A 25,719-nucleotide genomic window follows, 5' to 3' on the forward strand; every position below is an offset into this window, starting at 1 on the left:
ACAGTGGGGTAGAAGCTGTCCTTAAGTCTGGTGGTACGTGCCCTCAGGCTCCTGTATCTTCTACCCGATGGAAGAGGAGAGAAGAGAGAATGTCCCGGGTGGGTGGGGTCTTTGATTATGCTGATTTTGCATTTTGATTATTTTGATTAGGCTCTGATATATTTAATGTTTGGAGAAAAAAAAATGAAGATCACTAGTTTCATCATCATCATCTATCCTGGGAGGTATCATATCTGCTCATTAGAAGTTTGACATTAGATTCCAGAGAAGTAGAAAACTATTAATTAACTTTTGTAGTCTGAATGGAGGTGTTTTTCCAAGAAGTTTGGTTTCTCCAGTGCAGAAAAGACCATATTGTGAGCATTGAATGTAATAGACTAAATTGGAAGAAGTGCAAGTGAATTCCTGTTTCACCTGGATCGAGTGTTTGGATGGTGGGAAGGGAAGAGGTAAAAACACAGATCCTTTCAAACACTGGGCAACTGGTAACATCCTGTAAGGTCAAAAGACTGTCAGACTATAAACAACTAAGGATTACTTTAACTAGCATTTGAAATAGCTTGTTCAGAACTTGTAGTGTTCATAGTTGATGGAGGCAGTGATAGACTGGAGGATGAGGCAATCTTCATTAGATGATGGGTCATAAAATGGTATTGTTGTGATGATCATCATTTAATTAAAGTATTAATTAATTCATAAAGTTCGTTACTATTTCAGATCTTTTTCTGGCTTCTGGGATTCCTGTAAAATTTGATTATCTGTGGACTCTACTTTTCAAACAGGGTGGTTAATTGATGAAAGTCATCCACATTGTTTTCAGATTGTTCTTATGTTCCATTTACTCCCTGCTGCCTCAGACAATGTCCTCTCTGGTGTATCGCTGTGCCAGATGACTCAAGATGGTCTTAGCTTCATGTTATTCTTCCTGAGTTAGCCAATAAGGACTTGGCCAATGTTGATGGTACTACAATTGGCCCCAGTGACACCAGGCTGGAATGGAAAAAGCAGAAGCATTCCAATTACTAATTCCCATTGTCTGATGGTTAACCAGATGGTGACTAAGGATTCTGTTGACTCCCATAACCAAGCAATTCATTGACCCTACCTAGGTTCATATTGGGTTTTTATCTCTGGTTAGAGATATCCCTGGACATTTCACTACATACATCACATGACTACCCACTTTCTGGTAACCCCTCCTATCCAGTCAATCAACCTTCCATGCCCCATATACAATATTCAAAATGTCTAATAAGTTTAAAGTTTTCCAGGAATACGTTAATTGCCTTTTATTCTGGCAGGAGATTGTCTTTAAAATATAAGGAATCCAGTACATTCCTGGGAAGTTTGGAAACTCTTTGGCATATATGTGAAGATACAATGCTTGGCAACTCAGGTTGAACATCTCCATGGTGATGACCAACTGCCACCATCATCCCTTCTCATAGGACTGCTAATGGTTGGGCAGCATCAGTCCTTGCGTTCTGCCTTCCCACGGCAATCAGATGGCAAACAGATACTTCATTGGCTGATTCTTTCAATAATTATGTTATTTTTCTCCTGGGCTGCTTTCAACCGTGACAAGGTAATTCCTGGGGTGCGAGGTTGAGGGCTGATATGAAAGTTTGGAGAGGAGGGATCAGGGAGTGATTGCCCAACTTCGAATTCTCTGCCACCATCAGGGCCATGCCATCTTTTTGCAACTACTATTGGGTAGGAGGTACAGAAGCCCGAAGTCCTACACCAACGTTCAAGAACAGCTACTTCCCTTCAACCATTCAGTACTTGAACCAACCTGCACAACCCTAATCACTACCTCAGTACAGCAACACTATGACCATTTTGATCACTTTGCATTACAATGGACTTTTTTTTGGTATTGTTAAAAATGTGCATAATTTATGTTTACTTTATGTTTTTCTGTGTTGCTGTCTGTGATGCTGCTGCAAGTTTTTCATTACACTTGTGCGTAGATGTACTTGTGCATATGGCAATAAAAGACTCAGACTACCTGGGGTGGGAATGGTGACTGAGAATTCAAGGGCCAATTGATTTCTTTGCAAACTTATGCCCGTTTCAGGTGGGATGGGGAAAGGATAAAGAATCAGGGGGTAATGCCATTACTGGAATGCTATCCCAGCTTTAGGTTGGTTTGATGAGGGGTTTGGAGGGAAGGAAGGGTTTAAGTATCCGCAGATGAAGGATTGGATCTGTTGGGTTGCGTTTGTATCTGTGTGCACATCGAGCTCGTTGAGGATCTTGTGCAGCTCTCCGGTCTTTCAGAGGTTCCCATGGTGATACAGCAGTGTTTATCCTCGCACCGTCACATGATGCAGGTCCTGTTACATTTCCCGGACGATTTCTGTGACTCCGGAGTTTCGCAGGAACACTTCCCAAAAACAAAAGGCACGGTTATGGGTGGATTGCTTAAGCTCCCAAATCAGTTTTTGCAAGGCATTTAAATTACAGGCAGCATTGGAAAAGTCACAACCACAGCTCGGGATCTTCCAGAAACTTTGCCTTGAAACTGCGTGACTGTAAACTGATCTGAGAGATGAACGTCGATGCCAGCGCTCTCGCCTGTTTGGCAGAAATTCGCCGCCAACCGCTTCACATCAAAAATACCATGAAAAGTATCTTTGTCACTCAACTGGGGGACCGAAGGTAAAAACAGCTGCTCCTGCTATGCCGGGTCGCCCGAGATAGGGTACTTCTGTGCACCCTTATTTGCAGATGGTTATAAGAAATTTGTTTAAAGTTGCTCCTGGTGAGAAGGTGAAAGCCGAAAGCCTTGGCAGACTGTGGGTGATTGGGTAATAATCCTGTCAATCACGCACTGTGACCACACTGTTGCAAGTGACTGCTTAAGATTGTTCTTGTAATTTGTACATGATTATTCAACACTCACTGTATTTTCCTGGAAACGAATAAACTGCCTTTATTGGGAGAAGTTGCTGTAGTTTCTGTGACCAATTGCCTCTAGCCATAGTGTTTTCCATGTTAACTGGCTGCGGTGTAGGTAACATTTGTGGATGGTTTGAATCTGGTTTCTGGCTATTGCTGCTGTTCTGGGGAATGCATTTCAGAGTTCGACCTGGGTACTGGCAATATTTTCAACAGTAGTGCCAGCAAGGAAATTCACTGATCTCTCGTTCATATTTCTGTACACTACACCTAGGAAACTGAGTTTGTGCTTAAGGGACAGAAGTTGTCACTCCCAGTTTGAAAGAATTACAGAACAGTACAAGGTTACAGCACAGAAGGAGGCCATTGTGTAGTGTGAGCTTGTCCATCAAATTAATACAAAACTAAACCCATTGTGCTGTCTGCAGCTCTGTTTACCTCAGCTTCAAATATTTGCCCTCTTTCTTTGAAAGATGTTCTGTTCCTCAACCATTTCCCCGAGGAAAAGCATTTTGCACTTCAAAATTACTCCACTTAAAGGCACTACTCTGAACTATTCTCATCACTCTGTTTCCTTTATTACTCATTAATGGGATGGGGACATTGTTGGCAAGGTCAGCATTTACAGCCCATCTGAGTTACATTTGAGAAAATTTAGTCAAGGTCTTTTCTTTGAAGGTTCTCTCAAAGTGATGTTAAGTGGGAGTTCCAGGATTTAGACCCAATGTTAATGAAGGAAAGGCGATATATTTCAAAGTTAGGACTTTGAGGGGAACTTGCATCTGGTGGTTTTATTGTGTACTTGCTGCCTTGGTCCTTCCATGGGGGGTTTGGGAGATGCCACCAGTGTAGTCTGGAGAGTTAAGGCCATAGATTTGTTGAGTGGCACACAGTAAGGACATTGTGAACCACTAGTGGAAGGAATGAATGTTCATTGTGGTGGATGGGGTGCCAATCATGTGGCTGCTTTGTTCTAGATAGGGAGTCGAATTTCTGGTGCTTGGCTGGAGCTGCATTCATCCAGAGAAGTGGAGAATATTCCAGGGCACCCCGGCATGTGCCTTGTAGATGCTGGAAATGAGATAGTGTTAACTTGATAACTGACTCCCCGATGAGAGGGCATGTTTTCCCTATTCATCTTTTTTTTATAATACTAAAATATTTTAAAATTCCCATATAAAATAGCCTCTTGTAGAGATGGTGCAGAATGAGGCAGTAGGTATAGGTAGCCCTAAAATCTAGAGTAATCTTTCCATTGTATTACACCTTACCGAATGAGGCCACGTAAGAACTCTGTTGATGGCATCTGTCCTTGACAGTGCTAATCTTAGGATGCATTCAGTAACAGATGTTCTTGGTGGCAAACAGCAAGCTTTGTCTTTGGTTTCCTGCTGACTCTGAGCTTGTGTAGCAGATAGTGTAACGCTATTACAGCGCCAGTGACCCGGGTTCAATTCTGGCCACTGTCTGTAAGCAGTTTGTACGTTCTCCCTGTGTCTGCATGGGTTTACTCCCACATTCCAAAGATGTACGGATTCGGAAGTTGTGGGCATGCTATGTTGGCACTGGAAGTGTGGTGACACTTAAGGGCTGGTCCCAGAACACTCTACGCAAAAGATGCATTTCACTGTGTGTTTCGATGTACATGTGACTATCAAAGATATGTTAAAATCTTAATTCTAAAAGGGTGGTTGAGTAAATGGGACAGAAAGGGTTGCATTTATATGATGTCTTTTATAGCTGCAGTATTTCCCAAAACAGCCAGTGAAGTACATTTGAAGTGTAGTCAGTATTGTAATACAGGAAAATTGCAGTCATTGTATGCACAGCAAGCTCCTAATAACATCAGTGTGGTCATGACCAGATAATCTGTTTCATTATTGCTGATTAAATATTAGCCAGGACATGAGAAAGAACTCTCCTGCATATTAAATAATGTTTTAGGACTCCCTATATTTGCATACGAAGGCAGAAGTCTTTATTTGATAGACAGTGTTCCTGATGTTACAGCACTCCCTCAGTACTGTCCTCAACATTGGCCTTAGGTTGCACTCTGAACTTGGATTTGACCCACATCCCTCCAAACTCAGATGCAAAGGTGTTACCACTGACTCATGGGTGACACATATAAATACTAACCAAATCAGATCTTCTGGGGCTAGCTTTTCATAAAAAATTGAAACCTGATAGATACACCAAGTGCCAGTTCAGTACAAACCTGAAAGGGTAGTTCTTTATGTAGAAACGAAAGTGAAGCCTTTATCTTTTCTTGTGGGTTATATTTATTCAAATTGAACTAATTAAGAACCATAAGGGCCGGTCCTCAGATTTTGAGATTCCTTGTATTGACAGCATCCCACATGATTCTTGTCAACTTCTTATACTAGACTGTATCCACTCACTTCAATAAGAATGGGAATTCAGTTAAGATAAGAGTTTTCCAGCTGACAATAAAACCTCAAATCCTTCCTAATGGAAAGGAAACTCTGGTGAAATGTATAATGAGCAACTCTAAGTTTTCAGTGGGCAATGGAAGTTAATACCTTCACCTATGTCTGAAATCTGCTTTTAATGTCTATACTCAAATCCTTTCTTTCAGAGATGAAGATGAAAATATTAATTATATTCCAATAATCAAAGAGGTAAGTTTTTTTTATTTCCCTTCCAGATTATTCTGCACTGTTTATTCAGCTAAAGTAGCACTTACCCTTACCATTAAGTTATGAGGCTGGTGGGAATGCCTTTGATATAGTGACTTCCACAATCAGTATTCACCATGGATTTAGTCTCCAGAGTTTGCATAGCTCCAATGATAATACAGTATATAGAAACAGTATAAGCAAGTACTCTGGATACTGGAAATCTGAAATAAAAATGGTAAATGGGGGAAATACTTAGCAGGTCAGGCAGCATCTGTGGAGAGTAGCAGAACTAATGTTTCAAGTCAATGAACTTTAATCACAACTGGGAATCACTAGAGATAAAGCGTGAGATAGATGGAGAGAAAGGGGTAGGGTAGGAGAGAATTAGGGAAGATCTAGTATGACATGGAAGGCACAAAAGATTGAAATAAAAACAGAAAATGCTGGAAACACTCAGCAGGTCAGACAGCAAATGTGGAAAGAGAAACAGAATTAATGTTTCGTTCTAATGAAGGGTCTTCAACCTGAAACATTAATACTGTTTCTCTTTCCAAAGATGCTGCCTGAGCTGCTGAGTGCTTACAACATTTTCGGTTTTTAGCATTGAACATAGAACAATACAGCACAGGAACAGGCCCTTCAGCCCACAATGTCAGCGTCGAACACGGTGCCAAATTAAACTAAATCTTTTCTGCCTGAACGTGATCCATATCCCTCCATTCTCTGCATATTCATGTGTCTAACAGCCTCTTATACATCACTATCATACCTGCTTCCACCACTACCCTGGCAGCCTGTCCAGGCACCTACCACTGTCTGTGTAAAAAAAACCTGCCCCACAGATCTCCTTTGAACTTTCCCCCTCTCACCTTAAGTGCATGTCCTCTAGTACTTGACATTTCTACCCTGGGAAAAAGATTCTGACTGTCTACCGTATCAATGCCTGTCATTATTTTAGAAACAACCCAAGTTTGTCCAACCTCTTCTTATAGCTCATACCCTCTAATCTTCTGCACCCTTTAGAGTCATAGAGCCCTACAGCATGAAGCAGGCCATTCGGCCCATCTAGTCCATGCCGGCCTGGTTTTCTGCCTAGTCCCATCTACCTGCACCTGGACCATAGCCCTCCATACCTCTCTCATCCAAACTTCTTTTAAATGTTACAATTCAACCCGCATCCACCACTTCTGCTGGCAGCTTGTTCCACACTCGCACCACCCTCTGAGTGAAGTAGTTCCACCTCAGATTCCCCTTAAATATTTCACGTTTCACCCTAAACCTATGACCTCTAGTCTAGTCTCTCCCAACCTGAGGGAAAAAAGTCTGCATGCATTTGCCCTATCTATACCCCTCATAATTTTGTATACCTCTATAAGATCTCCCCTTGTTCTCCAGCGCTCCAGGGAATAAAGCCCTAACCTATTCAACCTTTACCTATAACTTAAGTCCTCAAGTCCTCAGGTCTCGGCAACATCTGTGCAAATTTTCTCTGCACTCTTTCAAGCTTATTGATATCCTGTAGGTAGGTGACCAGAACTGCACACAATACTCTAAGTTTGGCCTCACCAATGTCTTATACAACTTCAACATAACATCCAAACGCCTGTACTCAGTGTCCTGATTTATGAAGGCCAATGTGCCAAAAGCTCTCTTTACGATCCTACCTAAGTGTGATGCTACTTTCAAGGAATTATGGATCTGTATTCCCAGGTCCCCTTTGTTCTACCACACACCTCAGAGCCATACCATCCACTGTTTAAATCTTACACTAGTTTGTCCTCCCAAAATGCGCCACTTCGCATTTGTCTGCATTAAATTCCATCTGCCATTTACCCACAACTGACATCAGGCTCACTGGCCTATAATTTCCCGACTTATTCTTAGAGACTTTCTTAAACAAAGGAACAATATTAGCTATCCTCCAGTCCTCCGGCACCTCACCCTTGGTTAAGGACATTTTAAATATCTCTGCCAGGGCCCCTACAATTTCCGCCCAAGCCTCCCACAAGGTCCGAGGGGACACCTCATCAGGCCCTGGAGATTTATTCACCCTAATTCGCCTCAAGATAGCAAGCACCTCCTCTTCTGTAATCCGGATACGGTCCATGTGACCTCACTACTCTTTTTCCTCAGTTCTATAGACTCTGTGTTTGTCTCTTGAGTAAATACAGATGCAAAAAATTCATTTAATATCTCCCTCATCTCTTTCGACTCCACATATAGATGACCACGCTGATCTTCAAGAGGACCAATTTTGTCCCTTACTATCCTTCTGCTCTTAATTTAGCTATAGAAACCCCTGGGATTCTCTTTCACCCTGTCTGCCAGAGCAACCTCGTGTCCTCTTCTTGCCCTCCTGATTTCTCTCGTAAGTGTTCTCTTGCATTTCTTATACTCCTCAAGCACCTCATTTGATCCAAAGTGCCGATACCTAATATGCATTTCCTTTTTCTTTACCAGGGCCTCGATATCCCTCGATAACCAAGGTTCCCTAAACCTGTTAACCTTGCCTTTTATTCTAACAGGAACATACATAACTCTGTACTCTCAATATTTCACTCTTGAAGGCCTCCCACTTACCAAGCATCTCTTTCCCAGAAAACAATCTGTCCCAATCCACACCTGCCAGATCCCTTCTGATGCCCTCAAAATTGGCCATCTTCCAGTTTAGAATCTTAACCCTAGGACCGGTCCTATCCTGCTCCATAATTATCTTGAAACTAATGGAATTATGATCACTAGATGCAAAGTGTTCCCCCTCACTCACTTCTGTCACCTACCCTGTCTCATTCCCTAAGAGGAGATCCAGTATCGTGATCTCTCTAGTTGGGACCTCTACATGTTGATTAAGGAAACTTTCCTGAACACATTTGACAAACTCCATCATATCCAGTCTTTTCACAGTATGGGAGTCCCAGTCAATATGTGGAAAGTTAAAATCACCTACTATCACAACTTTATATTTCCTGCAACTATCTGCTGTCACTCTACGAATTTGTTCCTATAAATCCTGCTCACTCTTGGGAGGTCTATAATATAGTCCTATTAATGTGGTCATCCCCTTTTTTATTCCTCAGTTCCACCCAAATTGCCTTTCCAAAGCTTCCACATGCTCCCTGTAACAGGGCGACCAGAATTGCACACTATAGACTTTATTTCAGATTTCCAGCATCTGTAAGTTAAACCCACCGTTAATCACCCCTAGAACTGAGTGTCCTGATAGGCCATTCCAGAGAGCAGTTTAGAGTCAAAGAAATTGATGGATCTGGAGTTACATATAGGCTAGACCAGATAAGTTTATTTGTGATTCAAGTGAGCTGTTACGACAATCTGGCATTTTCATGATTATCAATACTGATACAAGCCTTTCTTTCCAAATTTATTCCAATTAGTTGACTTTAAACTCCCCACTTCAATGGTGGTAAATCAAATGCATCCTTGGACCAATAGTCTACTAGTCCAGTATTTTGACCAATATGTATGTCACCATACCCACTGCCATTGGTTTAAATATGGACTAGTTGGTGCAGAGAGCCAGCTTTTGTCTCTCAATCTGAGGGGGTCTGATTCCAACACAGGCGGATGGGATGAATGACTTTTCCCTTTGTCATTTATTGAAGGTTCTTTTTGGCCATCAGGCCAAAATTCTCAACCCTGTGGCAACGTCCTTACTGGTCAACTTTGTAACTGTTTCAGCCTGCTGCAGAGATCCTTGCAAATGGTCGTAAAACACATCAGAGCACTTTAGTGCTGAAGAAAGAGGTGGAAGTTGACCAAATTAATGATGAACTTGCAGCTAAAAGGGAAGAGTTCCTCCAACGCATGGAAGCCATTAGCCAGCGGAGGGCAGAATTTGAAAGAAAAGAGCAGGCGGTAAGGAAAAACAAAATAAAAAGGTGATTTCTGCTCATTTACATATCTAAACCTCAAATCTGCCCAGTGCGCAGAAGCCCCTTCATCTTAGTAACTACACTTTGGAATTGGATCACTGTAACCTTTAGATTGATGGGATTTTAATTGTTTGAATGCATATTTTCTAGATTTGGTGTTAGAGTGCAAATACACATGACTGCATTTCAACTTATTCGTGTACTTTTGTTGTACCCTTTTGAACCAAAACAAATATTCTGAATAATTTTGTATTCTTTGCATTTTGTCCATAGAATAAGGAAAGGGCGCTGAAGTTTGATAAGTTTATCAAGGATAATGAGATAAAGAGATGTCGCGCCATTAAAAAACACCAGTTAGAAGTGAAAGAAAATGAGGTAAAACAGAGGGAGCTACAAGACCTGCTGCAGCAAATTGAAGAGATCAAAGCCAGGTAAAGAGCGGAGCTGCCTTTCTCTTTAGAACATATTATAAACATATATAACTGTTCCTTGATTTTACAAAAGGGCTGCATTCCTGAAAATAAATCTGGAACAACATTTGGGAAGCTGGAAAGGCTGGGCATTTCTGTACAATATATTGCTATGCACAGAGTTAGTGCACTATTAGTTATAATGAAAAATATCTGCATAAATCAAAGACACGTACCCCAAAGAATCAACGGTATTATAGCATTTTGAAAGTTCAGTCAGTATATCCTTCAAACTTTATTGCTTTCGTGGTAGGTTGGGTTTGCACCCTGATTCTGTCCTCTAGTTACAGTATTTGACTATCCATTGAATGACTCCAGAGTCTTGCCTCTATTACAATAGCCCAAAGTTCTTTCCAAGTATCAATCACCTGTCCTTGCTAGTGATTTTGAAATGGGTTAAAAATAGAAAATCCTGGAACTACTCAGCAGATCATGCAGCATCTGTGGAGAGAGGAACAGAGTTGACATGAAAGAGTCATTAGCCTAAAACATTAGAGAAACAAAGGACTGCAGATGCTGGAATCCAGATGAAAAACACTATGATGCTGGAGGAGCTCAGCAGGCCAGGCAGCATCCGTGGAAAAAAGCAGGCAGTCATTGTTTCGGGTCAGGACCCTTCTTTAGGACTGAAGATAGGAAAAGAGGAAGCCCAATATATAGGAGGGAAAAGCAGAGCAGTGATAAGTGAACAAAAGAGGGGAGATGGGGTGGTGACAAGGTGGTGATAGGTAGATACAGGTAAGAGATAGTGATAGGCAGATGTGGGGGAGGAGGGGAGCGCAGATCCACCAGGGGATGGGTCAAAGGTAAGGAGACAAAAATAAAGGGGTAGAAAAAAGAGAGGTAGGCTGGGAAAGGGAAGAAAAGAAGCATGGTGGGGGTTGTGGGAAGGAGTGTGGGATTACTTAAAAGTGGGAGAATTCAATGTTCATGCTGATAGGTTGCAAGGTTCCAAGGCGGAAATGAGGTGCTGTTCCTCCAGTTTGCGCTTGGAATTTTCATGTCAGTGGAGGAGGCCGAGGACTGACATATATGTGATAGTGTGGGAGGGGGAGGTGAAGGGGAATGGGGAGATGCAGATCGCGGTTACGGACAGAACACAGGTGTTCTGCGAAACGGTCACCTAGTCTGCGTTTGGTCTCACCAATGTAGAGTGGCTTCCTTTGTCCACCTATCACTGCTCTGCTTCCCCCCCCCCCCCCCATATATTGTGCTCCCCTTTTCCTGTCTTCAGTCCTGAAGGAAGGGTCCTGATCCAAAATGTTGACTGCCTGCTTTTCTCCACGGATGCTGCCTGGCCTGCTGACTTCCTCCAGCATCATAGTGTTTCTCAGCCTAAAGCATTAGCCTTTTTTCTCTTTCTACAAATATTTCCTTGAACTGCTGAGTATTTCTAATATTTTCTGTTTTTATTTCAATTTTCTGGCATATGCAGTTTTTTATTGACCTGAGTCCTGAACAGATTTTAGCAATGTGCACCTGTATCAGACTATCCTGCAAACATGGTTTAATTTCTCCCACTTAGTATTTTCTTTAGCTCCACAAGATTCTCTATCTTGTGAGTTCTATCAGGGTTGAAGGATTCAGGGGTCCAAAATCTGGCTATCTGACTATCCCTCTGTTAAGACGCAGTGAATCCCAAGTCAGTCCCAGTATGGCGATTGGTGCAGATTGGGGAATGTATTAGCATTGATGAATGAAGTATGGAAGTAAACAGAATGCAGTCAGCATGAAATGCTATTTTTGTCAACCTGTTAACTGAAGCTCAACACACCAGCTTCTTGTTAGCCTTGAGAACTGTGCAAAGCAAATTCCCCAGATGCCCTGGTGGGATTTGAACTCATGCCTGCAGGTCAATAGTTCAGGCCTCTAGTTACTTCTCCAGTAACTTAAATGCCATGCTAATGCACCCATGTATGTATATATTGCAAAATGTTGTGAATTTTAAAATAATAATGAAATGTCATATTTTTATAAACTTTGTTTATAATATTTCAACTTCTGCCATAACTTGTGTGTATCTTCTGATATTCATTTGCATTCTGTAAAATCTATAAAATATTAGCTAAAAATTGTAGTTTTTGCTTCCTGTTTGTGGGATTTTGTCAGTTTAAATGGCTGTTGAAGCAGCTTGATGACTTCCCTGTTACTGGACTTCAATGATCAGATCAAACTGATTTTGAACAGCAGCCTATGTTAGAAAAAGAAAATCCACTCCATGGATCGCTGGACTATTATCACTAGCCTCCTTTGGAGTCAGTGGTGACCATGTTGCTTCACAGCTGACCACATAATCCAGGACATTTTAATGATCAATTTGGTCCATCATAGTGAATGGATTAAATGTGCATCATGATCCAATCATCCATTCTCAGAACTGGCCCCCATTTAAGTCTTTTACAACCTTTCCTCATTAAATTAGCACATGAAGTGAATCTTGTCAACTTCTCTACACTGTTTCCAGGGCTTGAGAATTTTCCTTTTGCCTCATGAACACTGCATTCATGATTAGCTAGATCAAACCAGCAAGCAGCTTCATCAGTATTATTTTGTCATCTATAAGAAAGAATATCTCAGCTCCCATGTTATGTTGGTTGTATATCTAGTGCAAAAATGCCATGGCAGTGGAAAGTATATTTTTGCTCCTTAATAAGTGGAGCAAAAGATCAGAACCTGCCTGTTTCAGCAATGCAGTAGTTTGCTTTCACTTAGAACAATGTAGAAGCTGTGCTGGTTGGAATAATACAGTGACCTGATTGGCATGTGATGCATGTGTGGGTCAGTATTATTTATAGCAGTGAAAGGAATGGAAGCCATGATCAGAAGGTTAAGTGCTATTAGTTTAGAGTTTAAGGTGAACCCTGACCGTTCTTATTTTATTTAATAATATGGTGATTTTTTTCCCTTTCTGAACCATTTATCTTTTTGTCATAATTGTGTAAATCTTTTTCCAGAAGCACTTAGTCTCTGTGAGGTGAAGCAATTGCATCAAATGCAAAACTAAACAAATAAGACAAGATTTCTTTATTAGTCATATGTACATCAAAACACACAGTGAAATACATCTTTTTGCGTAGAGTGTTCTGGGGGCAGCCCGCAAGTATCGTCACACTTCTGGCGTCAACATAGCATGCCCACAGCTTCCTAACCTGTATGTCTTTGGAATGTGGGAGGAAACTGGAGCACCCGGAGGAAACCCACATAGACACGGGGAGGACGTATCCTTACAAACAGTGTCTGGAATCAACCCGGGTCGCTGGCGCTGTAATAGTGTTACGCTAACCGCTCAGTCAAGCACCATCTGTGGAAAGAGAAACTAGTCAATGCTTGGAGACAGAGGAGACTGCAGATGCTGGAATCTGGAGCAAAACACAAACTGCTGGAAGAACTCAGCGGATCAAAGCAGCATCTCCAGTCCAGAAGAAACATCCCCCTCCACAGCTGCTGTTTGACCTCTGAGTTCACCAGCAGTTTGTTTTTTTGCACCAGTCAATGCTTTCCCCTTCCTCAGAATCAGGGCAGAGTGGAGTGGAGGGTTTACAGTTTAACAGCAAAGCTGGGGGGTGGAGTGAGGTGTAAGACAAAAGCCAATATGGAGATAGGTTAAGGCAGATTAGGCGGTGAGGAGCATGAGTACAGACCATTAGCAAGGAATTTTAAAGGAATGGAATGAGAAAGGGACATAAGCATGAAAATGGGAAATGATGAGAGAGAGCAGTTTACCTGAGGTTTCCAGTCTTTTTTGAACTTAAGAGATAGAATCAGAGATAGAGTAGGCTGATCCTGCTTTGCCATTCAATAAGATCGAGGCTGAACTTTCATAGTACCACTTTCCTTCACTAACCCCAAGTCCCTTGTTTTCCTTAATATCTAAAAACCTATCAGTCTCTAAATATACTGAGTTTCCCTTATGAGGAGAGAGTGCATAGGCTGGGTTTATTTTCCTTGGAGCAGTAGAGGGGAGACCTGGCAGAGGTATACAAGGTTATGAGAGGCACCAAGAGGGTAGATAGTAAGAAATTTTTCCCCATGGCAGGGATATTTAACAAACAGAGGCCAAAGGTTTAAGGTGAGAGCAAGAAGTTTTAAGAGGGCATCTGAGGAAGACTTTTTTTCACTCAGAGAGTGGCTGAAATCTGGAATGTACTGGCTGAGAAGGTAGTGGAGGTACATACACACAACATTTAAGAAACATCTGGACAAGCACTTGAATTGCCAAGGCATGGTAGGCTATGGATCAAGTGCTGGAAAATCAGATTAGTGTAGATAGATACTTGATGGTTGGCATAAGACATGGTGGGCTAAAAGGGCCTGTTTCTTGCAAGGACCTATCCATTTTTATCAATTTCTCTGCCTCCGCTGCATCTCTCCCATGATGAGGCTTTCCACTCCAGACATCTGAGATGTCCAACTTCTTTTTAACCGTGGCTTCCCCCTACTGTGGTTGAGAGAGCTCGCATCCGCATCTCTGCCATTTCCTGCACCTCTGCTCTCACCCCCACCCTTCCCAGACCCAACAGGGATAGGGTCCCCCTTGTCCTCACATTTCATCCCACCAGCCTTTGTATCCAAAATATCATTCTCCACCACTTCCGCTGTCTCGAACAGGACCCCACCACCAAGGATATCTTCCCCTCCCCACCGCTTTCTGCCTTTCGCAGGGACTGCTCTCTCTGCAACTCCCTAGTTCACTCCGCCCTCCCCCTCCATCCCGCTCTCACCCTGGGGACTTTCCACTGCCCCCGCCATAGGTGCAACATCTGCCCCTACACCACCTCCATCACCTCCATCCAGGGACCCAAACAGTCCTTTCAGCTGAGACAGAGATTTACCTGCACCTCCCTTAATATAATCCACTGCAGTCGATGCTCCAAGTGTGGCCTCCTCTACATTGGTGAGACCAAACGCAGACTAGGTGATTGTTTCACAGAACATGTGCGCTCTGTCCGTAACCGCGATCTACATCCCCCATTGCCAGTCACTTCAACTCCCCCTCCCACTCCATCACAAGACAGGTCAGTCCTCGGCCTCCTCCACTGCCAGGAGAAGTCCAAGCACAAACTGGAGGAACAACACCTCATTTTCCATCTTGGAACCTTGCAGCCTAATGGCATGAACAGTGAATTCTCCCACTTTAAGTAATCCCCACAACCACCCCCACCCCCCAAACCATGCCTTTTCTTCCCTTTCCTAGCCTATCTCCTCTTTTTTCTATACCTCTTTTTTTCCTCCTTAGCATTGATCATCCCCCAATGGCTCTGCGCTCCCCTCCCCCACAATCTGCTTATCACCATCTCTTACCTGCATCTACCTATCACCACCCTGTGCCCTCCCCGCCTCGCCTCTTTTGTCACCCTATCACTGCTCTGCTTTTCCCTCCTGTACTATATATTGGGCTTCTCCTTTTCCTATCTTCAGTCCTGAAGAAGGGTCCTGACCCCAAACGTTGACTGCCTGCTTTTCTCCTTGGATGCTGCCTGGTCTGCTGAGTTCCTCCAGCATCATAGTATTTTTCATCTAGATTCCAGCATCTGCAGTCCTTTGTTTCTCCTGTTTCTTTGCTGTATGGCTCTTTTTTTTACTTATTCAAGGGATGTGGGCTTCGTAGCCTGAGCAAGCATTTGATTGCCTATCTCTAAATGCTCTTGAGAAGGTGGTGGTGAGCTGCCTTCTTGAACTGCTGTAGTCCTTGAGACGTGGGTATACCCACAATGCTCTCAGGGAGGGAGTTCCAGGATATTGACCCAGCGACAGTGAGGTTATGGTGATATATTTCCAAGTCAGGATGGCATGTGGCTTGGAGAGCAGCTTCCAGGTGGTGGTGTTCCCTATGACTATGACTAATCCTTCACAGCTTTCTTGGGTCGAGAATTCCAAAGATTCACGACCCTCTGGGTGGGAAGATTTCTCACTGAGAACAGACGTACTCTAATAAACATCTAGCTCTACACAAGCAACATACATATTTACCTGATTATCTAACCTAATGTTTGCCAATCAACTGTGGCACACAATACATGTAAAATAATGCATGAAAAACCTCTTTTTCTCAAACAGACCTTGGATATACTATTAATCTTCTCTCTTCGGAGGTGGACCCTTTGGATTAAGGACGACTCTGCTTCTATTCCAGTTCTGTGGGTTTTAGGGTAGTTGATGAGGATAATGTGGAACCCACAGACTGCCGTCAGTAGTGCAGGAGGTGCTTGATAGGAGTGAGCATGTGGATAGTTATGGAGATGGTATACTTCTTTCACTGTTTATGCTATGCTACCAAAGGATGGATGAGGTTTTTAATGTCACCCTGAATGCTCCTTTTCCACTTTGAGTGAACATGGGTCAGGGATTCTCAAGAGTCAGTGGGGAATTTGCACTTTTTCAAGAAGGCTTGAGAACCCTCAACTCTCTTCTTCTGCTCACCTGGTAAATTCCTGCCAAGACAGAATTTGAGACAGAGTTTGGGACACGACAAACAATGGAACATGGCCAGCCCATTGGAGCCAACTGAATGTAGATAGGAGCTCAGTGCTGGGTATTTGGCCCGGAGACGATACTGATATTGGTTCTCTTATCCTGCTGATAGATTTAAAGGATTTTGCAGTAACAATGCTGCTGGTATCTCCCAAGTGCTTTGAGATACCTGCTGTAGGTAAAGCCATGCTTGGAAATTTCAGGTAGGCAGAATCTGTTAGAACCCTGTGCTGGGTTTGAGGCCTTGATCTTCAAATGCTCTTTTCCTCACTTGGCCAAAGGCTGTGCTGGTGCACTGAATGTGATGGTGAAATTTCATCATCAATGTCTGCTATCACTGAGAGGTAGCTCATTTTCCAGCATCTCTTCATGGATCTTTGTTGTCAAAGGGCTATGTTGTACAGCTTGGGTGAATTCGTAGAGGACCTTTGTTTATGGACATCAAGGCCCATACACTTATATGTTTCAGTGAATGAGTTATCAATGAGTTGGATCTCAGCTTTGGAATATGCACACATGTAAACATGGTCTGCTTGACTAATGTGTCTGGGATGACCTTCGTTCTGGAGAGGAGGTGATGGAGGTTGAACAGTTTCCATTTAGTTCATAAATTAGCTCCAGTACAGCAGGAAGTTTTTGGGAGGTGCAACATTACAGCGAGAAACATTGGGAAAAGTACTGAGGCAACGACCCAGCCCTACATGATACTAGCCTGTAATGGGAACGGCTCTGTTGAGGCCCCTTGGTTGGGCTCGCGGCTTTCATACCATCACAAAGCTAACCTAGGATAGAGTCAGATTTCTTCCGCAGCCACAGTCTCTTTTGATTGACAGAATCAAAGTCTTTAGTGAAGTCAAGAACAGGAATGTATAGTGGTTGGTATTGTCCCTGCACTTTGCCTGGAGTTGTCATATCACGAGCAGAGAGGCTTTCAGGACCCACAAGAAAGAACACTTTGAAGAATTCCTCAAATGCAACTCTGTCCTTGTCATGAGCACCTTGTGTCCATCACTCAACATACTGTCCGGCTCAGTCCCACCACCACCCCAAATGCCAACTGAAAGAAGACAGGCCTAGAAAGCGGGCAGTATCTCTACTCAAAATCTGATCTTCATTCCCAGGAACTCTGCAGTCCATGGAGTTCCACAGGGGCAGTATAAACCTCCGCAGATTCCTCATAACCTAGGCTTACTGAACTTGGTGCAAGTGCTGCCATGCAATGGTTGTTGATGAAAAGGTGTACTGAAGAATTTTCTTTTCATTTAATTTAATTCAATTGTTTTATTTTGTTATCAATTGTTTCCTGGTTTGCCTTGGTGTTTTACATCTAATTATTTAATAATTTTACACTTTTTGTTTTTTTTAAATTTTTTGTAGCTTTTAAGGATCTCCTAACCGGCCTTGACAGCTGGTGAGTCAGTGGCAGGCCTCCTCAGCTGGAGAGGCCCTATACTCTGCCAGTCCTCGCTAACAAGCTGGGAGCCTGGTTCCTTGTGGAAGACCTTGCTGCCTCCTACAAAAGACTGTGGGCTTCAAGGTCAGGAGATCAGTAAGCTCAGTGGCTTACTGGTTAGAGGAAGATGCAGCCTACTAAAATTTTAAAAAATCTGGACGTAACTGCTTAAAAACAGTGTTCTTAAATAATTAAAATATTTAGCTAAAAATCAGTACAAAATAATGTAAATTACCTGACCAGAAGAACACAAGAAAATAGAAGCAAGCATCAGTCCCTGTCCCTCAAGTGTGCCCCATCATTCAATATGATCTGGCCCAGGCCTCAACTCTTCTTCTTTGCCAGTTCCTCATAACCCTGTTCATTCAAAAAATACCTACCTTTAAATACCTCCAATGATCTAGCCTCCAAAATCCTCCAGGGTAGAGAATTCCAGAGATTCACCACCCTCCAGCATCTCAGTCTTAAATGACTACCCCCTTATCTTGTACCTATGCCCCTTTAGTTGAGACTCTCCCATAGGTGGAAGCATCTCAATGTTGAACCTGTCCCCTCAGGATATTGTATATTTCAATAAGATCACTTCCTATTCTTCTAAACTCTAAAAAAAAATACAGATTCAATTTCTTTAGCCGCTCATGATAGGACAACCCTATCATCCCGGAAATTAATCTAGTGAATCTTTTTTGGACTATCTCCAATGCTAATATATATTTTCTTAAACTGTACTCAGTACTCCAGGAGTGTCCTTACCAACACTGTATAATTGTAATGATACATCCCTATTTCTAAACTCCAACTTGCAATAAATGCCAATATGCCATTTACCTTCCTAACTACTTGCTACCCCTGCCTGCTAACTTTTTGTGATTCTTACACAAGAACATTTAGATCCCTCCGTATTCCATTCATTTGCAATCTCTCTTCATTTAGATGCTAACCTGCCTTTTGATTCCTCTTACTGAAGTGCATAACCTCACACTTCCCCACATTAACCTCCAATTCTCCTTGGTCCCTCACATTCAGATGGGTGGAGTCACTTTCCCTGGTTTAAACTTGACAGGTGCAGCAGGTAGATTTCCCAATTTAAGAATTGGGGATTGGTACTAGGCTACACTCCACATCAGAGGTCAGACCAGCATTTGTAGATAAGGAGTGGCCAGCAAGTTCAAGAACTCTGCATTCATGCAGGAATCCCAAATACACGTCTCTTGATTTTTATTTCTTTTGATTTGCTGTTACCTGCTTCTCCATCACATAATACGAAGCCCAGTGGATACAGAGCTATTACAGCTCCTGTTGAATATTCTGCCACCTACTGTGCTACTTCAGAGAATACAAGTGAGAATCCACCAGTAAAGCACAACAGTCCCTCAAATCATAAGTTCTGAAAAACTTTTATATATTTTTGATGTTTATTTAATTGTATAGAAAATATAGAGCCCAGAAGCAAAACAATATGTTTTTTTATATGCTCAAGTCTATAGTGGATAGCTTGTTGAATTCAGTGACACCTATCACTCTACCACCACACCTTCTGTCACTCAAGTTCTGGAGGTGACTATTCAGAGTAGCATATTGTATCCTATGATTTCATATGTATATCTGCAATAGTTCAATAGGTGGACAGTTTTGGTGGGATAAGGTAGGAATGCTGATTCTCATATGACAAATTTACCTGCAGCTCAGTAGTTATTATTGGACCCAATCCATGGCGATCAGCGCAACTTATTTTTGTGTAACAATACATCAGTGCAAACCTCTCCACTACAACAGCTCATTTTTATGCAAAAGCAAAAATACTTTCAAACTTCCTGACTGGGAGAAAGTCTCTCTGCTTTCTGTTTAAAAGTTTGTCAGTGGGTGGTACATCTGGTTGGTGATGGTACGCAAGGTGTGACTTAACAAATGGGTCCACAACACACCCAATCTCAGTGCAGACTGTGTGTCAAGCAAGGCTGTGTCATCACTCCAACAAGTATTTCTCACTGCATCCTGCATCTCACCTTCTGCTGGAATTGAGCAAACCTACAAGGCAAGTGGGAGACTCTTCACTTCCACTCCAGAACCAAGGTTACTCCGACTTCAATCATTGGACTGCAGTAGATTGATGGTGCTAATGTCCAAGTGATTGTTGATTTGTTGACTGAAGTGTACCTGAGAATGGGTATTGCACTCAACGTCTGCAAAAGCACGATCCTCTTTTTTATCTCCTGGTGCTCACGGATAGCCAGATGTGAGGTGTTTAATTACCACTGAAATAGGTTAATGAACCTTTTATTCTTTTTAGTTTTTTAGAGGGACGACTTTGAGATTTATCAAATTTGCATTTTAACTATTTTTAATTCAATTCCATTCTAAAATTTGTGCAAATAAACTCTGCTTGAAAATACAGCACTTAAATGTAATTCTACTCTTGACCTCACAATCAACCTTGTTATGGCCTTGCAACTTATTGTCTACCTGCACTACACTTTCTCTGTAACTGTAACACTTTCTTCTGCATTCTGTTATTGTTTTCCCTTCAATGCACTGTTGTAATGAAATGATCTGTATGGATGGTATGCAAAACCCCAGTACAAGTGACAATAGTAAACCAATTTACTAATTCTTTTCCAAGTGCCAAAACATAGATTTTCAAAAAAATTTATACAAAATGACTTCATTACAGTGCATTTCTGGGTAGCTGGAAGATATCAATGGTATTAACCTTCCTTTCATAAAGTCCTTCTTCATCCCTGCTAATGCCTGGCAAATGGTTATCTCTCCCTATAAATGGCTCAGGTGACCAATTTAGCCACTGCTTCCATTGTGAGCCTGTGTCCCCTTATGCATTCCTTCTTTATCAGGCAGTGCTCTTGGTTCCGCTTTTGCCATGCCTAAATTACCTCAATTCCCACAATGTTTTCTGGGACCTCTTTCATTCTCTTTCTTCTGCTTGAGTCTGACTTACTGTAAAATGATCAGCATGAGCAAGTTCTTGGTTAGAAACCTCCACAGTGTTATTCCATGTTTTGGGATGTGGATATTACAAGCTGGCACTTATTGCCAATCCCTAAGTGCTGTTGAGAAGGGGATGATGGAGTTGCCTTCTTGAACTGCTGCACTCCATGTGGTGAAGGTATTCCCAAAATGCTATTGGGAGACACCAGAATTTGACCTAGTGATGATGTAAGAATGTTAATTCCCCTGAATTCAGTATATATATTTTTCTCTTGTTGCTAATAGAGACAATTTAGTGCAAATATAAAAGGTTCTTCAGCAAGCAGAGCAGAGTATATCTACTACATTGATATTTTTTCAATTTGGCTGCACTGCTGTTTTCATATATTAGATCCCTTTTCAACCCCTGATACTTAACTTGCACTGCATTCTGATATCCTTTATGATCTTATGATTTATGTTACAAATACATTTGAATACAGTTGACCTTTAAATTATTTGCTTAGTTCAAATAATCAGATTTTAAATTATCAGAAGTAGTTTATAATTTACAATGTTTTTAGTTAACATTCAACAGCAGATTTTTTTTCTATATGAACAAATGCTCGGTCACTTTTCTAACCATCCACAGGCAACAGAAGCTGCAGAAAAGGGTGTCAAACTATAAGGTGTATGAAGATTACCTCCTGAAGGTTATTGACAATTTGCCTGAAAGTGAGTACATGATTTACAGTTTTAAAAGTGAACTTAAAAATTTTAAATGAAATAAAATCTTTATCTCTGAAATAGGTTGGAAAGATTCTGAATCATTCTGTATAGTGCACCATCTTTTTTGAGAAAAAATTACCATGTTTTCTCATTTAACATACAAAAGTTCACATTAACTGTAATTTCAGTTTTGTGGCTTGTCTCTGCTATCTTTGAATGGTGTGAAGTTCAAGGTTAACTTCTTTTACGCTGAGCTCACTTCTTGCCGTTCCCAAGTTAATAATAAAATGAAGATAGGTTGATTGGTTTCCTTCATTGTTTCTATTTCATTTTGATTTTTCCCCTTTGATTGTTTGAGCACATATATATGGAAAAATATATGCTCATACCTTTCCATATCCTTACTGACCACGATACAGTAAAATCCAGTATCCTGAAGTCCTTCGGGAGTTCTGTTAGCCCATGGTGGGACATTGATAGATCACTGAATGAAACAGTATGTTGTTAAAAGTAGAATTTTAAACATTACTTATCATAAAAGGACAGGTACCAGAAGATGACTGTTGTCTTTAACAATGACAAGTCTGGTTTTAAGGTGGCTAGAAATTCAATGAACAAGCAACAGCCTGCAAAAGCAAAATCTGCTGATGTTGGAAATCTGAAATAAAGCAGAAAATTTTGGAAGTGCTCAACAGGCCAGGCAGAATCTGCATGAGAGTCATTGTCTGCATGCAATCTTATTCTTTTATACATACACACTGGCAATTATTATAACAGCTTGCTTCTTTTTAAAAGTTATGATGGGTGATTGCAGTACATGTTTTAATCTTGTTATATGTTCCAGATTACTTGGAGTATGGTGTAGAATCTCTGGTGATGTGTATAATTCGAAAATATGAAACGCTCCGATCCACCAATGAGACGTTGATAAATAACCTGAGCAGGTTGTCGGATGAGCTGGAACAGCAACAGCACAACTTGGAAGCTCTGCACCAAGAATACGATACCTCAAAACTTGTATGGCTTTTATTCAGTGTTCCCTCTGTTGTGAGAAACTAGTTTATGTCTGTTCACAGGAAAGCTTCAGACATGTGGTGCAGAAGGGAGAACAATAATTTCTCCACGTCATCTATACATCCAATGATACTATAATATTAGCTTTATTTAAGAGATAGAAATGCTGATTGAGCCATTAGGTGGCTAATGTTTCCTTGGGATGCAACTAAAAATGTGCAGCTGTCTTTCCCCTTTGAAGCTTATTCACCTGTTGTACATTTTCAGATTTTATATCAAGTTTCCAAAATTTACAGTTTTGTTGTTCAACCCTTATCATTTATAATGTGATGACTCAGGGGAAAACAAAGCCACAGCAAAGTCTGCTTCTACGGTAGTGCAGTGAGCATTCAGTGCTCACAATTCAATCTTCTGCACATTGGAGAAACCAAGCATAAACTGAGTGACCACTTTGTTCAGTCTGCCAGGGTGACCCTCCCAGTTGTCTCTCCTAGTTCTGACAAAGAGTCTCAGACCTGAAACGTTAATCGTGCCTGAGATGCTGAGTGTTTCCAGCATTTTCTGCTTTTATGACAGTTGCTTGTCACTTTAATTTTCCATCCCACCCCGACCTCTCTGCGTTTGGCCTCCAATACTGTGAGCTCAAAGAATAGCATCTTATTTTCCAATTAGGCACCTTACAGATCTCAGGACTCAACTTGGAATCAAACAATTTCAAGTAACCAGTCTTTCCAATATGTTTCAGGACTGGCCAGTTCTAACTAGTAATATTAAGTCAAATTTTCTCTCTCCATGGATACTGCCTAACCTGCTGATCATTTCCAGCATTTTCCTTTATTTCAGATTTCCAGCAATTCCAGTGTTCTGTATCTTACAGTTCCAGCATTTCCCCCATCTTTCCCCTGTTATCATTCTTCATTACTTTCTATTTACATCTCCTTTAGACAGATCAACTGAGATTAACAAGCCTTTGCTGCCACCACCACACGTGTCATTTTGGGTTCTCTTGGTCTCCCCCTCACCTTTGGTTCCGGCCACCCTTCTCCCTTCTCTCTTCTCTGCAACTTAAAACAAGTTTGATTTCTAACTTTTCCTAGTTTTGCTGAAAGGTCATTGTCTTGAGAGTTAACATTGTTTTTCTCTCCATGGATACTGCCTGACCTACTGAGTATTTTCAAGATTTTCTGTTTTTATTTCTAGTTCTGCAGTTATTTGTTCAGGTTTCTTTTAACTTTTATTTTCGTTCCATGTTTAGTACCATCTTTCTTTGCCACCATACAAACCCTGCTGATTTTTCTTTCATTTATGCTCCATGGCATCATGCTTCCCCATAGTGTGGCCATCATTTGTATTTGACTGTGCTCTATTGGACTGTCTGACCGTAAGCTTCTATTTCACTCTCTCTCTCTCTCTTTATGCAGCTTTACTTCTATGTTTAGTCCCACTGAATATTCATTTGAAAAATGGTCTGGCAGGTAAGTAAATTACTGGTACTCATTCATGTACATCCACTCAATCAATCTTGACATTAAATCAAAACTGCTACTGTCTCATCACTGAAATGGTGCCGTTTAATGAAGCTAAACTGTGGACTTTAATCCATTGAAGATGAATGAGAATTGCCAAATAATCTCAGATTTTTTTAGTACAACTTCAAAGATAAGAGGTTTTGAAGATAACCATTTATTCACATAGCAAATTATGTAAGTACAAATGCTGATATTAAAATAACACCAATTGATTGGTGTGATTTTAATGACAGCAGTTACATTTGTTGTTAACCACTGAAGAAAACGTATGTATGTCTGTAAGAAAGTGATGGCTCTGTGGGGTATTAAGAAGCAGTGAAAGATGCTGGCAACACCAAAGGTCACCTGGTAAATACCATTAGTAACAAGACATTGAGTAATAACCTTCAGAGTACAATTGAGATACTTTTGTGCAAAACTGAAATGTAACTAAATGCTCAGCAATTTTATTGTTTATGTGTGTTCCATTGTAGGTGGTTTGTGTGTGTGTCTGCATGAGATGTTTGTGTGTAAGAGAAAGAGCTCATTCAGAGAAAAGTACAAGAGAAACAATTAATATATCTTTAATTTCAGTTTACATGTAGCATTCATAACCTTAAACAGACATGCTTAATATTCCTGAACTATCAAGAGTAATAAACATTAACATCTTCTAGGTGCCACAGTGACTCAGCTAGAGTAGGCCATTCAGCCCTTTAAGTCCATTCTTCTATCTAGTTAGGTTATGGCTGATCAGCCCCATATCTCCATGGTCCCTTTCCTTAATACCCTTGCCTATTAAAAATCTAATGTTCATTCTAGCCTCAGTGATCCAGTAGCACTATACTGTTTTCTGGACGACAACTCTAGTCTGTACTGAACCAGCTGATTTCAGTATAGATCCATAGAATATTATATTGGCCTTTGCAGCCTGGCTTAGAGAGCAAAGTATTAGCCTGGAGTTTCAATCCTAAACTCCTATCTAGTGAAAATATTTTTCCATCATTACATTGTCATGGTCTGCAAATGGTAAGAGTAGTATTTATTGCCAAGAGTAGTATTTTATCTTAATTATCCTTTAGAAAGTGGTAGAGAACTGTCTTCTTGAACCACAGCATTCCATGTATTGAAGGAACTCCCACAGTGATGTTGGTTCCATAGTTTTAGGATTTTGACCCAGTGACATTAAAAGATCAATAGCAGGTTTCCAAGTCATGTTGGTGTGTGATCTGGAAATGAACTTACAGATGGCGCTCTCATATTCCTGCTGCCCTTATCTTTCTTGTTTGGCCAGAGAGGTAGCAAATGCTATTGAAGAACATTTGATAAGTTACTGCATTGAGTCTTTTGTATGGTACATTCTGCAGCCATGGTAGAGGGGATGAAGGTTCAGAATAGTGGGAAGACTGCCATTCAAAGGGGTTGCCTTGTCCTGAATGGTGTCAGAGTTCTTGAGTGTTGGAGCTGCATCCATCAGGAGGAGAATACCATCAGGTTAGTGCCTTGTAGATGCCAATAGGCTTAGGGGAATTAGGAAGTTGGTCACTTGCCATAGGATAGCCAGCCCCTGACCTGTTGAAAGTGATGACTCTCGAGGGTAAGACGGTGCAATCTATGGATGGAAACATCTGGTTGGTCTAGTGAAGTATTTATTTAATGGTGACCCCACATCCCCATCCTATAAGGTTGATGGTGTGGAATTTGTGACTGGAACAT

General features: G+C 41.3%; 1 protein-coding gene across 1 annotated transcript in view; it reads left to right on the forward strand.

Annotated features, from left to right (window-relative positions):
* The first annotated feature begins 2,400 nt into the window (after window positions 1-2,400).
* si:ch1073-416d2.4 (coiled-coil domain-containing protein 42 homolog) overlaps window positions 2,401-25,719 on the forward strand; it is a 33,959-nt gene continuing 10,640 nt past the window's right edge. The window contains exons 1-6 of the mRNA XM_052017080.1: window positions 2,401-2,664; window positions 5,504-5,546; window positions 9,243-9,419; window positions 9,710-9,867; window positions 21,405-21,487; window positions 22,326-22,498. Coding sequence (XP_051873040.1) covers window positions 2,555-2,664; window positions 5,504-5,546; window positions 9,243-9,419; window positions 9,710-9,867; window positions 21,405-21,487; window positions 22,326-22,498 — 744 coding nt within the window. The 5' untranslated portion in view covers window positions 2,401-2,554. The remainder of the gene's footprint in view (window positions 2,665-5,503; window positions 5,547-9,242; window positions 9,420-9,709; window positions 9,868-21,404; window positions 21,488-22,325; window positions 22,499-25,719) is intronic.

This window comes from Pristis pectinata, chromosome 1, assembly GCF_009764475.1.
Source record: "Pristis pectinata isolate sPriPec2 chromosome 1, sPriPec2.1.pri, whole genome shotgun sequence".
Lineage (NCBI taxonomy): Eukaryota > Metazoa > Chordata > Chondrichthyes > Rhinopristiformes > Pristidae > Pristis > Pristis pectinata.